The sequence below is a fragment of the Peromyscus californicus genome, unplaced genomic scaffold, assembly GCF_007827085.1.
Source record: "Peromyscus californicus insignis strain IS unplaced genomic scaffold, ASM782708v3 Scaffold_23__1_contigs__length_62951481, whole genome shotgun sequence".
Taxonomy (NCBI): domain Eukaryota; kingdom Metazoa; phylum Chordata; class Mammalia; order Rodentia; family Cricetidae; genus Peromyscus; species Peromyscus californicus.
Genome location: NW_026294534.1, coordinates 9,630,782 through 9,648,819, shown reverse-complemented (window position 1 = coordinate 9,648,819; position 18,038 = coordinate 9,630,782). Strand labels below are relative to the sequence as shown.

Below are 18,038 nucleotides of genomic sequence, written 5' to 3'. Positions count from 1 at the left end.
ACCATGGTACATGGTGCATGGGTGGGTTGCTGAGATGCCAAGGCATATCCTCCTAAAAGGTGCAAGACAGCAGTGTTTGAACTCCAGGTACTCACTCTCCAGATTCAGCGTCCTGAGAAGCCATACTAGGAAACTGAAATTTGAATTTTTACCAAAGAATGCTAAAAAACAGCCATGCACTGGTCCAGTGAATCTTCAAAATGTACTAGAGCTTGAGGAGGTCTCTTCATGCACACAGGGTATTCAGGCGTTTGCATTCAGACATTTCAGAATCATCATCAGAACAATTTCTTGGCTAGATCAGTTTCTATGCTACTTGTTCTTAACAACCTGGGGTTTTCCTTATTGGTTCAGGTTGTTTCCAATTGGGACTTCACTTGTTAATGTGTAGGAGTCACAGAACAACTCCTGGGTTTGGAGGCTGGGGTTCAGTGTTCTCTGCTGAGCTTTAGATTGGAGAAGCTTCAGAGGGTCGGATGGAAGTGTCCTGTGTTCACTACTGAAGCATGCCTCCCCTACCACCATCCCCGGCACTCAGTTAGCACACTCTGTTATGATGAATTTGGCTATTTAACTGGAGAGTCTCCTCTTATGAAATTGTGCAAAAAGAAGCAACTTGAGTCATGTTGTCATGGTAGGTTATAAAATTCATGAGTTATTTTAAGAGATTTTATTGCTGTCTTTGAAATGTTTGTGTTGAGCTCAGGTTCTCTTTGCGTGGGATCTGTGCAGTGTGAGCAGGTGACCTCAGATCCGGGTGTCTACTCCCCTCCTTCTCCTGGGAGACAGGGATGAAATGGGCTAAGGAGACCTCAGGTCTCAGTCCTTCCTCTGAGTCAGATGGCTCTGATCACAGGGGACTTCTAAAGATGGTGAGTTAAATGTCCAATTAGTGCTAATTATAGCTGGTTAACTGTTGTTCATCTTATGTCGCAGTCAGGGTTTTTGTTAGACATTAATAAAACTTGGAGAGTATTATTTCTCTTTTCAGTTCCTAACCAGATTTAAGGGTTCACATTTGTTCACATAGCAGATTAGTTATTATAAACTGCAAGTTCTCATTTCCAAGGAAACTGGTTTCTTCCTACGGAAGTTTCATATTTGCAGTGAAAAGGTTGGTACTTCCATTATGAAAAAGGTCTTAAGCTAAATTAACTAGTGGACTCAGATGAAACATTGAGAGAGTTATACTGAGAATTTAGTCAACTCACAGATGCATGCCAAATTGATTTAGCAAGAAAACATGCATTGCATGTATATTGGTTCTGTGTTTGTTCCAAGCACACCTTTTTTTATTAATTAGATAACACCTGATTCAATACCATGTGTCAAATACACTGAATGCTGTTTGTAAGTTGGATACTAGAGAAGTATGGGTACTAGAAGATCCCACAAGGTCTCTCTTAGCTCACACCTGGAATAGTCACTCACCCATTAATGTCCTTGGACAAATCTCTAGTGTTCTACACTCCTACTCTCCTGACTAGTGGCTACTGGACAGTCATTCACTATACTCACAGGCTTGCCTGAAATGGAACATGCTGACCCAGGGTGCCCGGATCATACAGGGTGTTCATGTATTACTCCTTGATAAGCACCTGGGACCTTTTAACCCCTGCCACCTCTTTCATGGAAGCCCAGAAACACCAAAGCTGACTCTACTTAGAGAGTCAGACTCTCAAAATCCACAGAATAGCATCTGCTGCTTTACTTTCCCACACACTACAAAGTTTCCTGGAAGTTGAGGATTTGGCGGCAAATCCTGGCTTTCTCCTCCTGCAGAGACCTTTGCTTGGGTCTGGAAGCCATTCTCCCCAAGCACGGCCAGCATCTCGTACATCATCAAGTATACCATTAATCTCCAGAGAAGGCTCACCCAATTCCATCTGTTTCCATCTGGAGGATAAATACCTTGCACAAATGTGATCTTGGTTTTGAACACTCATTTTACAGTGCCTGCCGATAACTTGTACAAGAAGCAAACACCTGGTTGTAGAGAGTATTCCAGATATAAAAATGCAAGTCTGGGTTTTCAATTTGCAAAGGGCCTCAGTCATCATGGAGGAAGCAAGACAAGTGCCTGATGAGGGCACTGAGCCATCTTCCCTGCACTGTGTCTACACTGTAGTCCTGCAACTCTGATTGCACTGACTGCTGATGATGTCAGAACATCTGGTCATAGGGCAACAGTGGTGCAGAGACAGTGGCAGTGAGCCATACCTTGTCCTAAGGTCTTGTTGTTTTTTAAATCTATCTATCATCTATCTATCTATCTATCTATCTATCTATCTATCTATCTATCTATCTATCATCTATCTATCTATCTATCTATCATCTATCTATCTCTATCACCCATCTATCTATCATGTATCTATGTATCTAAGTATCTATGTATCTACCTACCAACCTATCTACTATGTCTGTCTGTCTATCTATCTATCTATCTATCTATCTATCTATCTATCTATCTATCTATTTATCTATCTCAATCATCTATATATCTAGTGTGTGTATGTACTATGGTGGACAAGGGACAAATTGTAGGAGTCAGTGCACAATTCTTGCTTCATCTGAAATGATGCTTTTCCATGGGAACAGAGCTAGGTGCAGAAGGCACACTTTCTATCCATACAGCTTAGGTGGTACATCCACATCAGAAATGCAGACAGAGGTACCTACCTCTGGTGTTCACACCTGAGATTAATAGGCAAGTGGGTCTCAGAGATGCATGCGAATGTGGAAGTCACTGTCAGGCAGAGTGCACCTGAGGCTCTAATCTGGCTGGCTGACTAGTCACGGAGGGAAAGGGGGTCCCCAGGGCACACACCCTCTGGTGTTAGTCTTGTCTCTTACTGACAAGACAGGTAGAGCTTACAAATTGGGGATCTGTAAACACCAGGGACCTCGCTGACTGAGCACAGTCCACCAAGGACTTGCAGCTTGCATTGGTCTCTCTCCTTTCTGAAGGACTCTAGGGGAATCATATAAAGTTGTTTTTCTTTACTTTGCAAGGGCCCGAGATTGAAAACAGCATCTGGCTGATGCTCCCAAGGAATCCTGAGTCATCTCTCCCTCTTGGCTCATCCTCTCTGTCATCTGTCTCCAGGGCCTGGTGAGCATACAGGCCACCTGTTCCAGCCCTGGTCATGACATGACCTCCAGCAGAGCACAGCCGTGTGTGGTCCCTCTGGAGCTCTGCTTCAGAAGGTTAACCCAGCAGCCAGCGCCACGCCATACCCAGTGTCGTACCGTCCTGAACTCAGTCTTCAACATTCCCAGACAGACCCTGAGATGACTGCCCTACTGTGACTGTGTATACACAGAGCTTATGCATCCATCCCCAGATCAAACCATTGCCCACAGGAGACCCCTTCCACCTCAGACTCAGCTCCGACTGCCTATCTACATACACAGGCCGAGTGGCTTCTAGGGACACCATGACTTCCAGAAAGCCACTCATTCCTGCAACTGTCTTTGTTGCTTTCCTGTACCTTCTTGGGTCTCAGCTCTAACATTGGTTGCTGGAACCTTTTCCCTTCCCAGACTCGACGGTGCGCTAGCTCTCCTTACAAGTCCTCTGGTTGCACTGAGCCGCCAGCCTGTCCTCTGCACCGCCATGCCGACTCTGTAGCTGAGGCATGAGGGAAGGAACCAACAAAGGTCCTGAGTGGCGAACGGAGTCTGAAGCACCACACTGGCCAGTGGCCTAGGCTCAGTGCAGCTGGACACCGACACTAGATAGCAGAGTGCTAGTCAACGAAGATCCACTCTCCTGACTGCCCTAAGCATTCCACATGTCCGCCTCTAAATTCTATTTTAATTTGTTCGCATGGGAACAAGACTGTAAAATGGAGTTATAAGCTGGGTGTGATGGTTTATAGCTGTCATCCCAGCCCTTGGGAGGTTGAGACAGGAGGGTTGCTGTAAGTTTGAGGCCAACACAGCAAGAACCTGCTCCAAAAAAAAAAGTTGAAAATTTAAAAATTAAACTAAAATGGAATAATGAAAATAAGTACTCTTGAATTACCCAACTGGACCTCCCCTGGGGTGAGCTCCTCACTCCTTTTCCATGGCATATGACAATATTGTGTCCCATATCACACACAGAGGAGGGGCTTTCTCTGGAGATAGCTTTCTGTAATCCCACTGGTGGTCTAGGGACCAGGAAGCCATAGAGTAAAACCATTTGGAGGAGGAATAGATGGGGCAGGGCTGTGTGAGGCAGAACTGGGGATGCTTGGCTGCTGGGGAAGAGGCTAAGTGAGGGCCCTAAAGAGGATGGTTACCTTCCTGACAGAAGGATGGCACTCCACTACTTCCACTGACTCTAGAAACTGAGCTGAAGAATAAGTGTGAGCATTAAAAAATGTTACAAAGTTATATGGATATTGTCTTTGTTACTATGATAAAATACCCTGATTACATAAAGAAAGAATAGTTTATTTTGGCTCTTAGGTCACATTACAGTCAATAATGGTGAGGAAGTCAAGCCAGCAGAGGTTTGGTCACATGACATCTATGATCAGGAAAGAGACAGTGATACTTGTATGCTGTTGCTCAGCTCCCTTTCTACACTTACACAGTCCAGGATCCCATCTGGGGAATGGTGCCACCCACAGTAGGCAGCTTTGCCTACCTCAGCCAACACAAGATAACCTCCCAGAGGCCTGCTCTTTGGTGGTCCTAGACTCTGTCAAGTTGTTAGTTAAGGCTAACCATCACAGATATCTATGCCTGCTTATAAAAGAACACTGACATGGATGTCTGAAAGGGTATCCTTGTGAGATAAGGTAAGCATCCTCATTACTGTGGGGCATTCATGCGCTGAGTACTAGACATATTAAGATGAAGCTGTATAAGGTTTCATGGTATGAAGATGTCTCTTGTTCTATTTTCATGTGTGTTATGAGCATGTGGAGGTGTGAGGTGGATGTTGAGACTCATCATTGATTATGCTTCCACCCTAATCAATGAGGCAAGGTCTCCCAATCAAAACCAGAGCTTGCCAGTAGCTTGTTTTGCTAGCCAGCTTGCTCTGGGGCATCTCCTGTTTCTGCCATCTGAGGCTAGATTTACAGGCAGACTGCCATACCCACCCAGTACTCACATGGATTCTGGGTATCCAAACTCTAGTCCCCACACTTAGGCTGTAAGCACATAACCACTGAGCCATCTACTCAGCCCTTAAGATTTCACAGTATGTATGGTTGCCCTAGAACAGACTCTTAATATCAAGAGTTGTCATGTTAATGTATTTCAAAGTTGCAATGTAAGCAAACCCTCCCACTTTTGGTGTTAGGTTTCATATGTAGTATGATTTTAAGAATCTTAGATCTTGAAAGTTCTTTTCCCACTTTACTTTGCAAATAACCTATCAATACAAACTGTGTATGCTCATAACACTCCATTAATATAAGCAAACCACAAGTCCTTTATAGTTCAACACAACATGCCAGAAAATGAAGAAACGTCACTTTTAGAACTAGAGCTAGCCTTCCATATTATGGGGGAATGGCTCCAGGAGCACCAAGAACACCCAGCAAGAACGTTCAAGCTCCAAGTAGGACACACAATGTAAACCTCAAGCAAAGAGTTGCTATATCTATTGTTTTTTGGGAAATGACAAGAAAGGAGTCTGCATGTGTTCATCACAGGTGAAATGATTCTCAAATACTCTCCAGCTGTGGTTGACTGATTCCACAAGTGAGGACGGCCAACTATAACATCTTATGAAATAAGCCAAATCTCACAAAAGTCACTGGGAGATCAGTTTAATACCCGAGGGTGTGTTAGTTAATTTTCTCATTGTTATGACAAAATGCCCAGCAAAAGCAACTTAAGGAAGGAGGAAGGAAGGCAGGAATTGTTGTGTTGGCTCACAGTTTGAAGGCATAGTCCATCATGGTGGGGAAGGCATGGCAGCGGAGTGTAAGGTAAAACTGCTCACACCGAATCCTCAGGTGGAGCAGAGAGATAATGCTGGTGTTCAGGCCACTTTCTCTCTCCTTTCTTCCTTTTTATTCAGCCTGGGATCCTGGAGCATGGGACAGTGCAGTCACATCCAGAGAGAGTCTTTCTCCTCATTCGCAGATATTTCTGGAAACATCCTTATAGATACACCCAGACATGTGATGCCTCAGTGATTCTGGATCCAGTCAAGCTGATAGGGCAGATCAACCATCAGAGAGCAGCTTCCATAGAGATGGATTTTCTGTCTTCATTGCAGTCCATTGTCAATGAGTCCCATCAGTCCCAGTTACCAACACTGGAGGTATATGCTGTAGAAACCTGTATCCTCCTGAACCCTGCAGCTCTGTATCACACGATTATATGTCATACAGGAGCATCAGAGAGTTCAGATACTCTCAAATGGAAGAGACACTTATTCAGACAAGAGTTTTAGAAAATACCCTTTACTAATGTAAAACATAAGAATATCTTAGTTGTTTTTTTTTCCAGTTAATTGGAGTCTTCTCACCTGGAAACATCACATGGAAGGTTCCTCAAGAACCCTGGGTGCATATTATCATCACGTGGGATGGGTGAACCAGTACAATATTTCTGGGTGCCCTTCTAAAGGAAATAAAGTTGGTATGTTTAAATGATACCAACACTTCAGTGTTCACTGACACTGTTCACAATAGCCAAGAAATAGAAACAACCTAGTACCCATCAATACATGAGAGAACCAATAAAATGTATGCGTATGCATCCACAATGGAATACTATTCAGCCTCAAAAAGGATAGCAGCCCTACCATTAGTGACAACATAGAATAACCCAAAGGACATCATGTAAAAAGAACTAAACCAGGCACAGAATGACAAGTACCTCATGGCCCCACATAGATGCGTCACCTTTAAAAGTTGATCTTGGAGAGTTGAGGACAGAATGTAGCTACCAGGGGCTAGGTAGAGAGTAGGGAGATACAATGGCAGAAATCTCACCATCTGGACTGTAACTATAGTGACACATTGTATACTCATAGAAAGCTGCTACAAGATTAGTTCTTAATTTCCTCATCACAGAAAATATTCAAGTACGTGAGGTGACAGGTAAATGGTCTGTATTTAACCATTATTCAACTTAACTATATATTGATAGTCACACCATATGTTGCAATGTATATAATTTTTAATTTTCAACGTTAACTTAGGAAAATAACAAGTGAAGACAAATGCAGGGTTTCCTTCAGCAAAAAGGCAAGTAGAGGGATCTCTGGAGACGACAAGCCCCAGGCACTGCCCACCAGATGCAGCAGGGCACCAGTTTCAGGACCCATGGTCATGATGCCTTAGTTAGGTTTTATTGCTATGCTAGAACACCATGACCAAAGTGACTCGTGGAGGCAATGGTTTGGCTTATGCTCCTGCCTCACAGTCCATCATGGAGGAGAGTCACAGCAGGAACCAGAGGCAGGAATCTGAGGCAGGAACTGAAGCAGAGGCCATGGAGGGACACTGCTTACTGACTGGCTCCTCGTGGCTGGCTTAGCCTGCTTTTTTTTATACAATTCAAGACCACCTGTCCATGGGTGACATTGCTCATGGTGAGCTGGGCCTTTCACATTCATCATTTCTCATTAATCAAAAAATTCACTAGGGACTTGCTTACAGACTATCTGATGGAGGCACTGTCTCAACTTAGGTTCTTCTTTTCAAATAATTCTAGCTGTGTCAAGTTTACAAAACAAAATAAAACAAAAACACAAACTAAAAAAAAACCCACAAAAGACTCAAAAATAAACTCAACAAAACAAAACAAAAAATACCAACTAACTAGCATAAATGATTCCTTGTCAACTCAACACACAAACTTATCACTTATTAAACCAGGACCTTTCCTTTATGATCTATATCTAATATTTGATATCAATATCAGAATATAAAACACATATCAGCTTTTAAAAACCCCATAGTCTCCCAAAATTCAAACAGTTAAAAAAATTCCCTCTCAATTATCCAGAGTCTCTCCACCAGGGCTCCTGTAAAATCAGAAACGGGTTAAACAAGCTCTTCCTCCTGGAGGGAGGGATGAGTGTGGAGTCTCAGTCAAAGCAAAGGCCCATGGGGTAAAAAGCTCGAGCTTGACATCTGGAATGCTTGACATCTGGAATCCACTCGGATCCTCCGGGCTCCAAAGGGCCTGGGCAGCTTCACTTTTCTGGCTCTGCCATCCACAGCACACACAGCTTGTCCCTTAGGCTCAGGCAGGCTCCGCTCCACAGCTGCTGTTGTCTTTGGAAGTCAACACATGGTACTGGCATCTCCAAATGCTGGGGTCTCCGCTGCCACTGGCTTGTACCCTCACCAGTAGCCTCTCCTGAACTCTCTTCAGAGGCTCTGACCCTGACACATGGTGCCAAGCCTCAACTTCTCTCCAGGACCCCTTCAATCCTGGGGCTTCTACTGCAACTGAGGCTGCACCTTCCCTCGTGGCCTCTTGCCACTAATCCAAGTGGCTCTCCATGACCTTGTCACGCCTCCAAGACCAGCAGTACCTGAGTAACTCTCACACATCACCAAGTTGGTCTGCTGATATGTTGCACATCCTTGGCCACCTCTGGACCACAGCTTCTGTGGGCTGACTTTGATGAAACACTCCCCAGAAGATTTCACCTCAGTGATGCTGGACTCTTCTTAATCACAGCTTAGCCCCCACTGACCAGTATCAACTGTCCCAGGAAACCAAAGGTTTCACTTTAATGATTATGAACTCTTGTTAATCATAGCCAATTCTGCAGCCCCAGCTGACCAGAATCACAGATCCTTTTTTTTTCTTCCTGAGACAGGGTTTCTCTGTGTAGCTTTTGGAGGCCATCCTGGAACTCGCTCTGTAGACCAGACTGGTCTCAAACTCACAGAGATCCACCTGCCTCTGCCTCTTGAATACTGGGATTAAAGGCATGTGCCACCACTGCCCAGCTGAACCACAAATTCTTAATCGAAAATATTTTAACAGCCCCATAGGGCCTCTCAAACTTCTCTCTGAAACTTAAGCCAGGCCTCCATTGTCTGTACTACTTCTACGTTACATTCTAAGTTCCTACAACAACCTATTAAGCTCTGTGGTGGTTTGAAAGAAAATGGCACCCAAAAGGAGTGGCACTATTAGGAGGCGTGACCTTGTTGGAGGAAGTGTGTCACTGTGGAGGTGGGCTTTGAGGTCTCTTTCTCAAGCTTCTCTCAGTGTGACAGTCAGTTGACTTCCTGTTGCCTGAAAGATGTAGCACTCTCAGCTCCAGCACCACATCTGCCTGCACGCTGCCATGCTCCCCTTCATGATCATAATGGACTGAAATTGTAAGTGAGCCACCCTCAATTTCCTTTATAAGAGTTGCCATGGTCATGCTGCCTCTTCACAGCAATGAAAACCCAAACTAAGACAAGCTTTGAACACTCTATCTTTTCTAGCCCAAAGTACCAAAGTCCATTCACAAATCCTCTGAAAAACATGGTCAGGTCTGTCACACCAATATTCCACGAATGTTGGACCAATTTCTGCCATAGTTAGGTTTCTATTATTGTGATAGAATGCCATGACCTAAAGCAACTTGGGAAGGAAAGGTTTTATTTGGCTTACACTTCCACAATACAGTCCACCAGAGAAGGCTGTCAGGACAGGAATTGAAGCAGGAACCTGGAGGCAAGAACTGAAGAAGCCACAGAGAAATTCTGTTCACTGGCTTGAGGAGAATGGCTTGCTCAGACTGCCATCATCTACAACCCAGGACCACAAGCCCAAGGGTGACACTTGCACATCAGTCATTAATGAAGATGCCCTACAGACAATCTGCAGGAGGAATTTCCCCAACTGAGCTTCTTCTTCCCAAATAACTAATTTCTTCTGTCAAATTGATAAAAACCCTAACCAACACACATGGGGGGCTGGGATCTGGGGGTTCAGACAGGGCTCCCTAAATATCTACTTCTCCTTGGGGCCTGACAGTGCTGCACAGGCACAGGCTTACCCCCCTCCCCAGACCCCCAGAGAGCCCACTTGTGCTTTTCCTAAATCTGTGACCCCCCACCTTCTACCCCACCTCAAACAGGAACCCTGGGAGAAGTTGGAAATCAGCGATCACCACACCCCCCTGCTTCTTTGTTCCCGAAGCTTCCAGAACTGACTGCTCCTTCGCATTCTCACAATGACCAGTGGCACTCTATCCCTGATCAGAAGGGTGGGGCCTGAGGACAGGGAGCTTAGGTTTATCATGTAGATCCATGAGATGGGAGCAGAGGAGGAGAGATATTGGCACACTGTGCTCATGTAGTTCCGTGGACAGCAGCTCAACTATTGAGACAATCAAATGGCTCTTGATGGATGAGCAGAGGAGCACAATGTAGTCCAGACACTGTGGGATGGATATTACCGGGCTCTAAATATGAAATCCTGTCACGTTACCACAGAATAATCTTGAAGACTTTATGCTGAGTGAAACAAGCCAGTCGCTTAAAGACCAACACAGTGTGATCCCACGCATTAAAGTTCTTGAGAGTAGGCAAATCCATAGACACAGAAAATAAGATGGTTGGTCCTGGGGCTGTTGAATGGGGACATAGTTTCAGTTGGGGACAAGTGGTAAGCTCCATAGACACACAGGGGTGGCAGTTGCATACTGTGAGTGTATCATGCCCTAAACTCTACAACAACAATGGGAATTAATGGGTGTGGTTAATCCTGTTCCATCTCTGGCATCATGAAGTGCTTCTACTCCAGCGGCCAACCTGTGCCGCACTCTCTGCGCGTGACAACAACCCCAGCTTCAGCCTGCTTCAGCCCTCAGCATCGCTCTCTGGGATTCTGGGATAAGCTAATCCTCCTCAGCCAAGGCAAACACTGGCTCCTGGATTTCCTGAGATCCACACTCTAGCTAGATTTCTGTACAGAGGCTGGGGTTCTTGATGTCTCCATACCTGTCCCTGGAGACCAATGCGCCAAGCCACAAGCTCCTGCTGCCTGGAAAACTGGCCCTCGGGGGAAAATTCCCACCTGTTTTGTCTGTCACAGGGAAAACGGGGAATTGCTGCCACAATGGCCACTTCCGGTCTCAATGAGAAAAACCGTGTATCTGATGCTCTTCTGGTGGGCTCTAGAGCCCCCTACTACCATGAGTTCCCATGCTGTTGCAGACCTATACACCTACTCAATAAGTTTAAGCTAAAAAGCAAGCTATTTTGGAATGTGGAGGGGGCAAGGTTTTCTTTAAAATACACCTCAGTTCATGCAAAGTGGGCTTCCTGAGTATCCAGTATTCCTTTATGTCAACAGACAAGCCACACAGTCCTCACATGTGGTGGTCTGAAGAAAACTAAGAAAAAATCCCTATTGAAAGGTTTGCTGAGATTGGGTGTGATGGCTCAAATATGTAAATCCCAGCTCTCTGGAGCTTGTGGTAGGAATATTACATGCCTGGGCTATAGTATAAAACTCTGTCTCAACAAACAAACAAGTTGGGGCTGACTCCACGACATACCTGTGTAGTCTAACGCTCTGGAGTCATTCAGGGAGCACCTGGCCCTGCAGGTCTGCACACAGAATATGAAGTAGGACAGAGCCCGGAGCCACACAGGGGGTCTCTGACTGATGTTTGACGTTGGATTTACTCAACTTTCTGCATCTGTGACAGTGGTGGCTGCCCTGATGAGTGGAAGGCTAACTCCCTGTCAATTGACCAACCACCCAAAGTGGCACCAGCCCCCTGTGCCTGGAGTGACGTCAAATGGTATTCCCTCATGGGGCTGACCTGAGCACTTGGGGAGGAGGGGCCAACAGTTACTCTTGTTCTCCAGGAGAGAAGGGACCTGAGGAGCCAGCATCTGCCTCAGCCTGCGTTGTGCTGGCCCAAGGGCATCAACTTCTTCCAGTGAAGAGTAGTACTGCTGGCTTCCTTAGAGCAAAGGAAGGCAGGTTCCAGCCAGAGTCAGAGGAGGGTTTTTTTCTACATGTGGCCTCTGCATTCTTGTGTCTTTAACCTATCAACATGAGGGCCCAGGGAACCCCTTTCTCATAAGGGATTCACAAGTTGTTTACTATTGAAAAACATCAGCATGGCTTCTTGCTTCTCACTGGTACCATCTCCCAGGCCCGATGTGCTTAACAAGTTTAGCGTGAGTTTCCCAGTGATGGGGTGTGATAAAGTGAGCAGGATTCTGGGCAGTCATTGCAACCCCCAAACCCCCACCATCCGATTTACTCTACCTATGTCGTCTTCTGCTGGTCCCGGGAAGCTGAGGCCCGGCTGGGCCAAGTCTCCTCCTTCTTCCTCTGCAAGACACAAGCGAAGACATGTTTACTATTGTTCCGCTGAAGTTGCAGTCATTCTCCATGCCTGCGACACTTGACAGTCACTGTGGTTCACACACAGAGACACTTTTCTGTTTCTTCTAATATTAGTGCTCAGAGCTCAGTGACAACCTCAGAGCGACTGTCACTTTCTGTAACAGCCCTGAGATCCCACTTGTGCCCCGTTCTCCTTTGAGGTCCCTGCACAGACAGCTTTTGCAAACCCACCTCAGCTTCCCTATATAACTTTGCGTTTATCTTGTTAGCATCGGTATAGACTGTTGAGATGTCCTGACCATTGCTGGTCTGGTTTCCTTGGATCAGTCATGTCCTAAGGAGTCTGAGTCATCCCTAAAGAGAACCCCCCACTCTAGAGATTGCAGTTGTATGCATGCCATTCTTCCACGTTCAAAGTCTGCAGTGGCTGCTGCAATGTGTCCTGTAAGTTCATTCTGGGTGGGTTTGGCTAGCAAATCAGTATCTCCTTTTGTGAAAGGCTAGCCTGGGCTCCTACACTCACTCTTAGTGACGTTCTCGATCTAGTGCAGCAGAGATGCTGCTGCATTAGCATGGACTACCACATGGTCATGACACCAGGGTCATGTCAACTCTCTACCCTGCAAATATGGGGATACTGGGCGGGAAGGTGAATGGATGTGTGCTCATATCCAATCCGTCCCCAGGGAGCTGCACTGGGTGTCTGCACCCCACCTCCATGTCTGTGAAGAACTCTAGGGTCTGGTTTCAGGAGCTGCCATGCACCCACATGTGCTGAGCTCAGTGTCTGGCTGCCCTGCATTGATATGTGATTGGCAATATGCAGTGCTCATCTGAACATGGAGATGCAGCTCAGACAGAGGATCTCCTACACCACATTGCACACATATAATTGTCTCTATACCCATGGGGTGTATATCAAAATTATAGCATCATGCATATACAGATTCTGGCATACATTTAAAAATATAATTGCATTTTTAGACTCTAGTATTTGTGCATTCATGGAGGGCTTCCAACATTGGTGGGGAGGCTCTGAATCTGAATATACACCTCTTCTGGCATTGAACACCACCAATCATGTTATAGTGTGAACAGAATCCATATGAGTGTCTCATGATTGGATCTACATACTTCACTATCATTACCCCGAGTCAGCTCATCGCCACTTGTTACTTCATAGAAAGAACTAGGAAGAAAGAGGCAGGTTTGTCATGGAAGATGCTAGAGTGTCCTCACATAAAGATGAAGTCAACTGTCATTTCATGGGTTCTCCTGACACTGAGAAAATAAAGGTACACAGTAACCACCATTGGATTCAGGTTCAGTGTTTCATTAAAATGGTTCATTGCAACTTTGTAGCCATCTGGGTAGCCTTTCTGCCTGGCCAACTGTGCTTTCTACATGTTTCCCTACTAGCAGGTAGACATGCCTACTAGGGAGACAGTGGGTCCTGAGACCCCACTAAGGACTAGAAACCCAGACCCAGCACCGTAGCCAGTGCTAACCGAGAACAGTCTCCTTGGAGACAACTCCTACATAGCATTATCTCAAAGCCAGAAGGAACTTTGCGACAGACCCACAGACTCAGATCTCACACATTCCCCCATTTTAAACACACATGCATATGCAAAGTAAGAGTTTTAACAAGAAAGATTTGGATGTGAGCTAACATTACATTGTTGAATGCTTAGATAACAACACCACCAAGAAAACAGACAGAGAGAGGGTATGGAAAGGGCAACAGGCCGCACACTGAGCACACCATCACGTTGGTGTCACAGCTCACAGCCCTGAAGGGGGAAAGCCATTGTTTACTCAGAGAATAACACCCCAAGGAGGGTGGGCAGGTGAGTTTTATGGCCAGCTCTGAATTTTAGGCACAGAAGTGACTGTATAATTTCCCTTGGCCCTTGTTGCTCAGGTTATGCTAACAGGAAGTCTTGGTATGTGGTTCATCTAAGGCCACGGGTGGAAGGTGAGCACACAGCAGGTCTTTGTGTCTGGTGTCACCTCACAGCTGACAAAGCTTACCTTGGTGTAGATATGATGGCCCTCCCATGTCCAACCAGGCCTTAGATTTTCAGGCCAGGTTTTATTTCTACCACATTCCTACTCCAAGTCCTGATCTGTGCAGGCAAATGTCCTGCTCTAATGGAAGGCCACAGATAAGATGAGGGTCCTTGTCCTTCCCCTCCCTACAGTCTGTACAGTGGGCACCAATGGGTGAGGGGTGATGGATGACTGAGACAGGAAGGCTGCAAAGGACTGTCAAGTCAAATGGCCATTCTAATTATATCAGGGATCCCATATCTGTCCCTTTACGGGCTAAAAGACTGCAAACACTGACTGATCAGCACCTCTCTCTCTCGGTTTCTCTCTCTGTTCTCTCTGTCTCTGTGTCTCTGTCTCTGTCCCTCCCTCTCCTCCCCTCTGTCTTTACACTTATTAAAGGAAACTGCTTCCCTCCAACTTTAATACAAAAGGTGAGCCATACAATCTAAGAACAAGCTGTGGCCGGGCAGGAGAACAATGGTGCCATTAGCCGGGCTCTCACGCATTCTGAATCTGGGTGATTGCAAGCCTCCTTGACCCAGCCTCTTCATCTTCCCATGTTCAAGGCCAATAGATCTTGGACAGGGAGAGCTGTGAGACTGTGTGTGGGATTAATCAGTGCTATAAAATTAATAGTGCCTATATCTGACACCGTGCTCAATTTTCTATCACATTCTTAATAAAAATAGGAAAGTGCTCTCTACGGAAGGTTCCAAAAGCCACTTACTCATCCATTAGACTGAATCTCATGAGCATCGGTCCACACTAAGGACACGTCACCATCCTGGCTCTTTGAGTTTTTCTCTCTTCACATTGCTCCCTCATAATGTTTTCTGGCGAAGTTTACTTTATATCTTATTTTTCTTTCACACTGGAACTCCATGCTGGCCGTGCTTGGAAGAGTGCAACCTGAGACTCTTTGAGTCCCTTCTGTGTGGGAACAGGCCTTTCTTTTTTTTTTTTTTTTTTTTTTTTTTTTTTTTTTTTTTTGGTTTTTCGAGACAGGGTTTCTCTGTGTAGCTTTGCGCCTTTCCTGGAACTCACTTGGTAGCCCAGGCTGGCCTCGAACTCACAGAGATCCGCCTGGCTCTGCCTCCCGAGTGCTGGGATTAAAGGCGTGCGCCACCACCGCCCGGCCGGGAACAGGCCTTTCTAAAGTTCTGTGTCACAGTCCCTCTTCCAACGTCCAACCTTCCAACTCTGGGAAAAGTGCTTCTCCCAGACGCTGCAGCAGGAAGGAACTGTGGACAAGGTGTTTCCAGAGCATCCATATGACAACAGACAGGTGATGCCATCCTCCAGACTGGTGACATAGTTTCAACTTCTTCCCTCTCTGAACATGTTGGACATTTTCTCCTTCCTTTGGATACAAGACACAGGTGTGTTTTCTCACTTCTCTGAAGCCACCTGGAAGTTACAGGCAAAGGCTCTCCTGCATCACTAAGTTCTCAAGGTTCTCACACAGCTCTGACACGAGTGAAGACCACATCTAACGGGATGCGGCTCCGTCTGGCACTGTAGGAGCACACCGAGCTTGCTTCCACTTTTCACGGGGTGAGGTGTCCAACAAGACTATCCACTCACCTGTGGAGGCCGCAGGCACCATATGTGATGCCTATGCACCATGGGACATCTGAGATGTCCGGGTTGTGAGTCACAGTATTCATCTTGGACACTGGACACTGCATACATCAGGATGGCCACTGTACAGGGAGCAGCATAGAACCAGTGACCAGAGCTATGGGCTGAGCCTGGGTGGCAGAGGCCTGAGCTGCGGTCCCTGGGCCAGCTGTCTCTCAGCCCGGTACAGGCAGCATCTCCTGTGCCCAGAGGCTTCCACAGGCATGAAGCCGACTAACACAAGCGCCACTGTCTGCTCCTTGGTATGTGGCCTCTGGTCATGCCTTGCTTTGGAGAGTCAGTAGAGAAGAGTGACGTGAATAGCCGCTGTGCGCCATTTGCCCCTGATGCCTCTGCTGCCTCACTTTACTGTCTGGTCACTCAGTAGTCACACCAGGAGTCATCACCTCACTTTACTGTCTGGTCACTCAGTAGTCACACCAGGAGTCATCACCTCACTTTACTGTCTGGTCACTCAGTAGTCACACCGGGAGTCATCGACCTCTTTTTACTGTCTGGTCACTCAGTAGTCACACCAGGAGTCATCACCTCTTTTTACTGTCAGGTCACTCAGTAGTCACACCAGGAGTCATCACCTCTTTTTACTGTCAGGTCACTCAGTAGTCACACCAGGGGTCATCACCTCTTTTTACTGTCAGGTCACTCAGTAGTCACACCAGGAGTCATCACCTCACTTTACTGTCTGGTCACTCAGTAGTCACACCAGCAGGAGTCATCACCTCACTTTACTGTCTGGTCACTCAGTAGTCACACCAGGAGTCATCACCTCATTTTACTGTCTGGTCACTCAGTACTCACACCAGGAGTCATCGACCTCTTTTTACTGTCAGGTCACTCAGTAGTCACACCAGGAGTCATCACCTCACTTTACTGTCTGGTCACTCAGTAGCCACACCAGGAGTCATCACCTCACTTTACTGTCTGGTCACTCAGTAGTCACACCAGGAGTCATCACCTCACTTTACTGTCTGGTCACTCAGTAGTCACACCAGGAGTCATCAACCTCTTTTTACTATCTGGTCACTCAGTAGTCACACCAGGGGTCCTCACCTCACTTTACTGTCTGGTCACTCAGTAGTCACACCAGGAGTCATCACCTCACTTTACTGTCTGGTCACTCAGTAGTCACACCAGGAGTCATCACCTCACTTTACTGTCTGGTCACTCAGTAGTCACACCAGGAGTCATCACCTCTTTTTACTGTCTGGTCACTCAGTAGTCACACCAGGAGTCATCACCTCACTTTACTGTCTGGTCACTCAGTAGTCACACCAGGAGTCATCACCTCTTTTTACTGTCTGGTCACTCAGTAGTCACACCAGGGGTCATCACCTCTTTTTACTGTCTGGTCACTCAGTAGTCACACCAGGGGTCATCACCTCACTTTACTGTCTGGTCACTCAGTAGTCACACCAGGGGTCATCACCTCACTTTACTGTCTGGTCACTCAGTAGTCACACCAGGGGTCATCACCTCACTTTACTGTCTGGTCACTCAGTAGTCACACCAGGAGTCATCGACCTCTTTTTACTGTCTGGTCACTCAGTAGTCACACCAGGAGTCATCGACCTCTTTTTACTGTCTGGTCACTCAGTAGTCACACCAGGTGTCATCGACCTCTTTTTACTGTCTGGTCACTCAGTAGTCACACCAGGAGTCATCACCTCACTTTACTGTCTGGTCACTCAGTAGTCACACCAGGAGTCATCACCTCACTTTACTGTCTGGTCACTCAGTAGTCACACCAGGAGTCATCACCTCACTTTACTGTCTGGTCACTCAGTAGTCACACCAGGAGTCATCACCTCTCCTGCAGATGGAGAACAGAGACCTCCCGGTTCCCTGCGGCACAGAGCTGACAAGCTACCATGAAGGATGACCTCCGGGTCCAGATCCAGCCTACTTTACGCTTTCTTGTGGTGTCACCCGTGTGTTGGGTCTACACTAGCGGTTCTCAACCCATGAATCTCAAACCCTTTAGGGGTCAAATGACTCTTTCACAGGGGTCACCAAAGACCATTGGAAAGACCATAGAAAATACAGATATTTACATTATACGT

General features: G+C 46.3%; 1 protein-coding gene across 1 annotated transcript in view; it reads right to left on the bottom strand.

Moving 5' to 3' along the window:
• The window catches only part of Dlgap2 (DLG associated protein 2), a 747,033-nt gene that overhangs the window by 135,134 nt on the left and 593,861 nt on the right, over window positions 1–18,038 (bottom strand). The window contains 1 exon segment of the mRNA XM_052751752.1: window positions 12,202–12,267. Coding sequence (XP_052607712.1) covers window positions 12,202–12,267 — 66 coding nt within the window.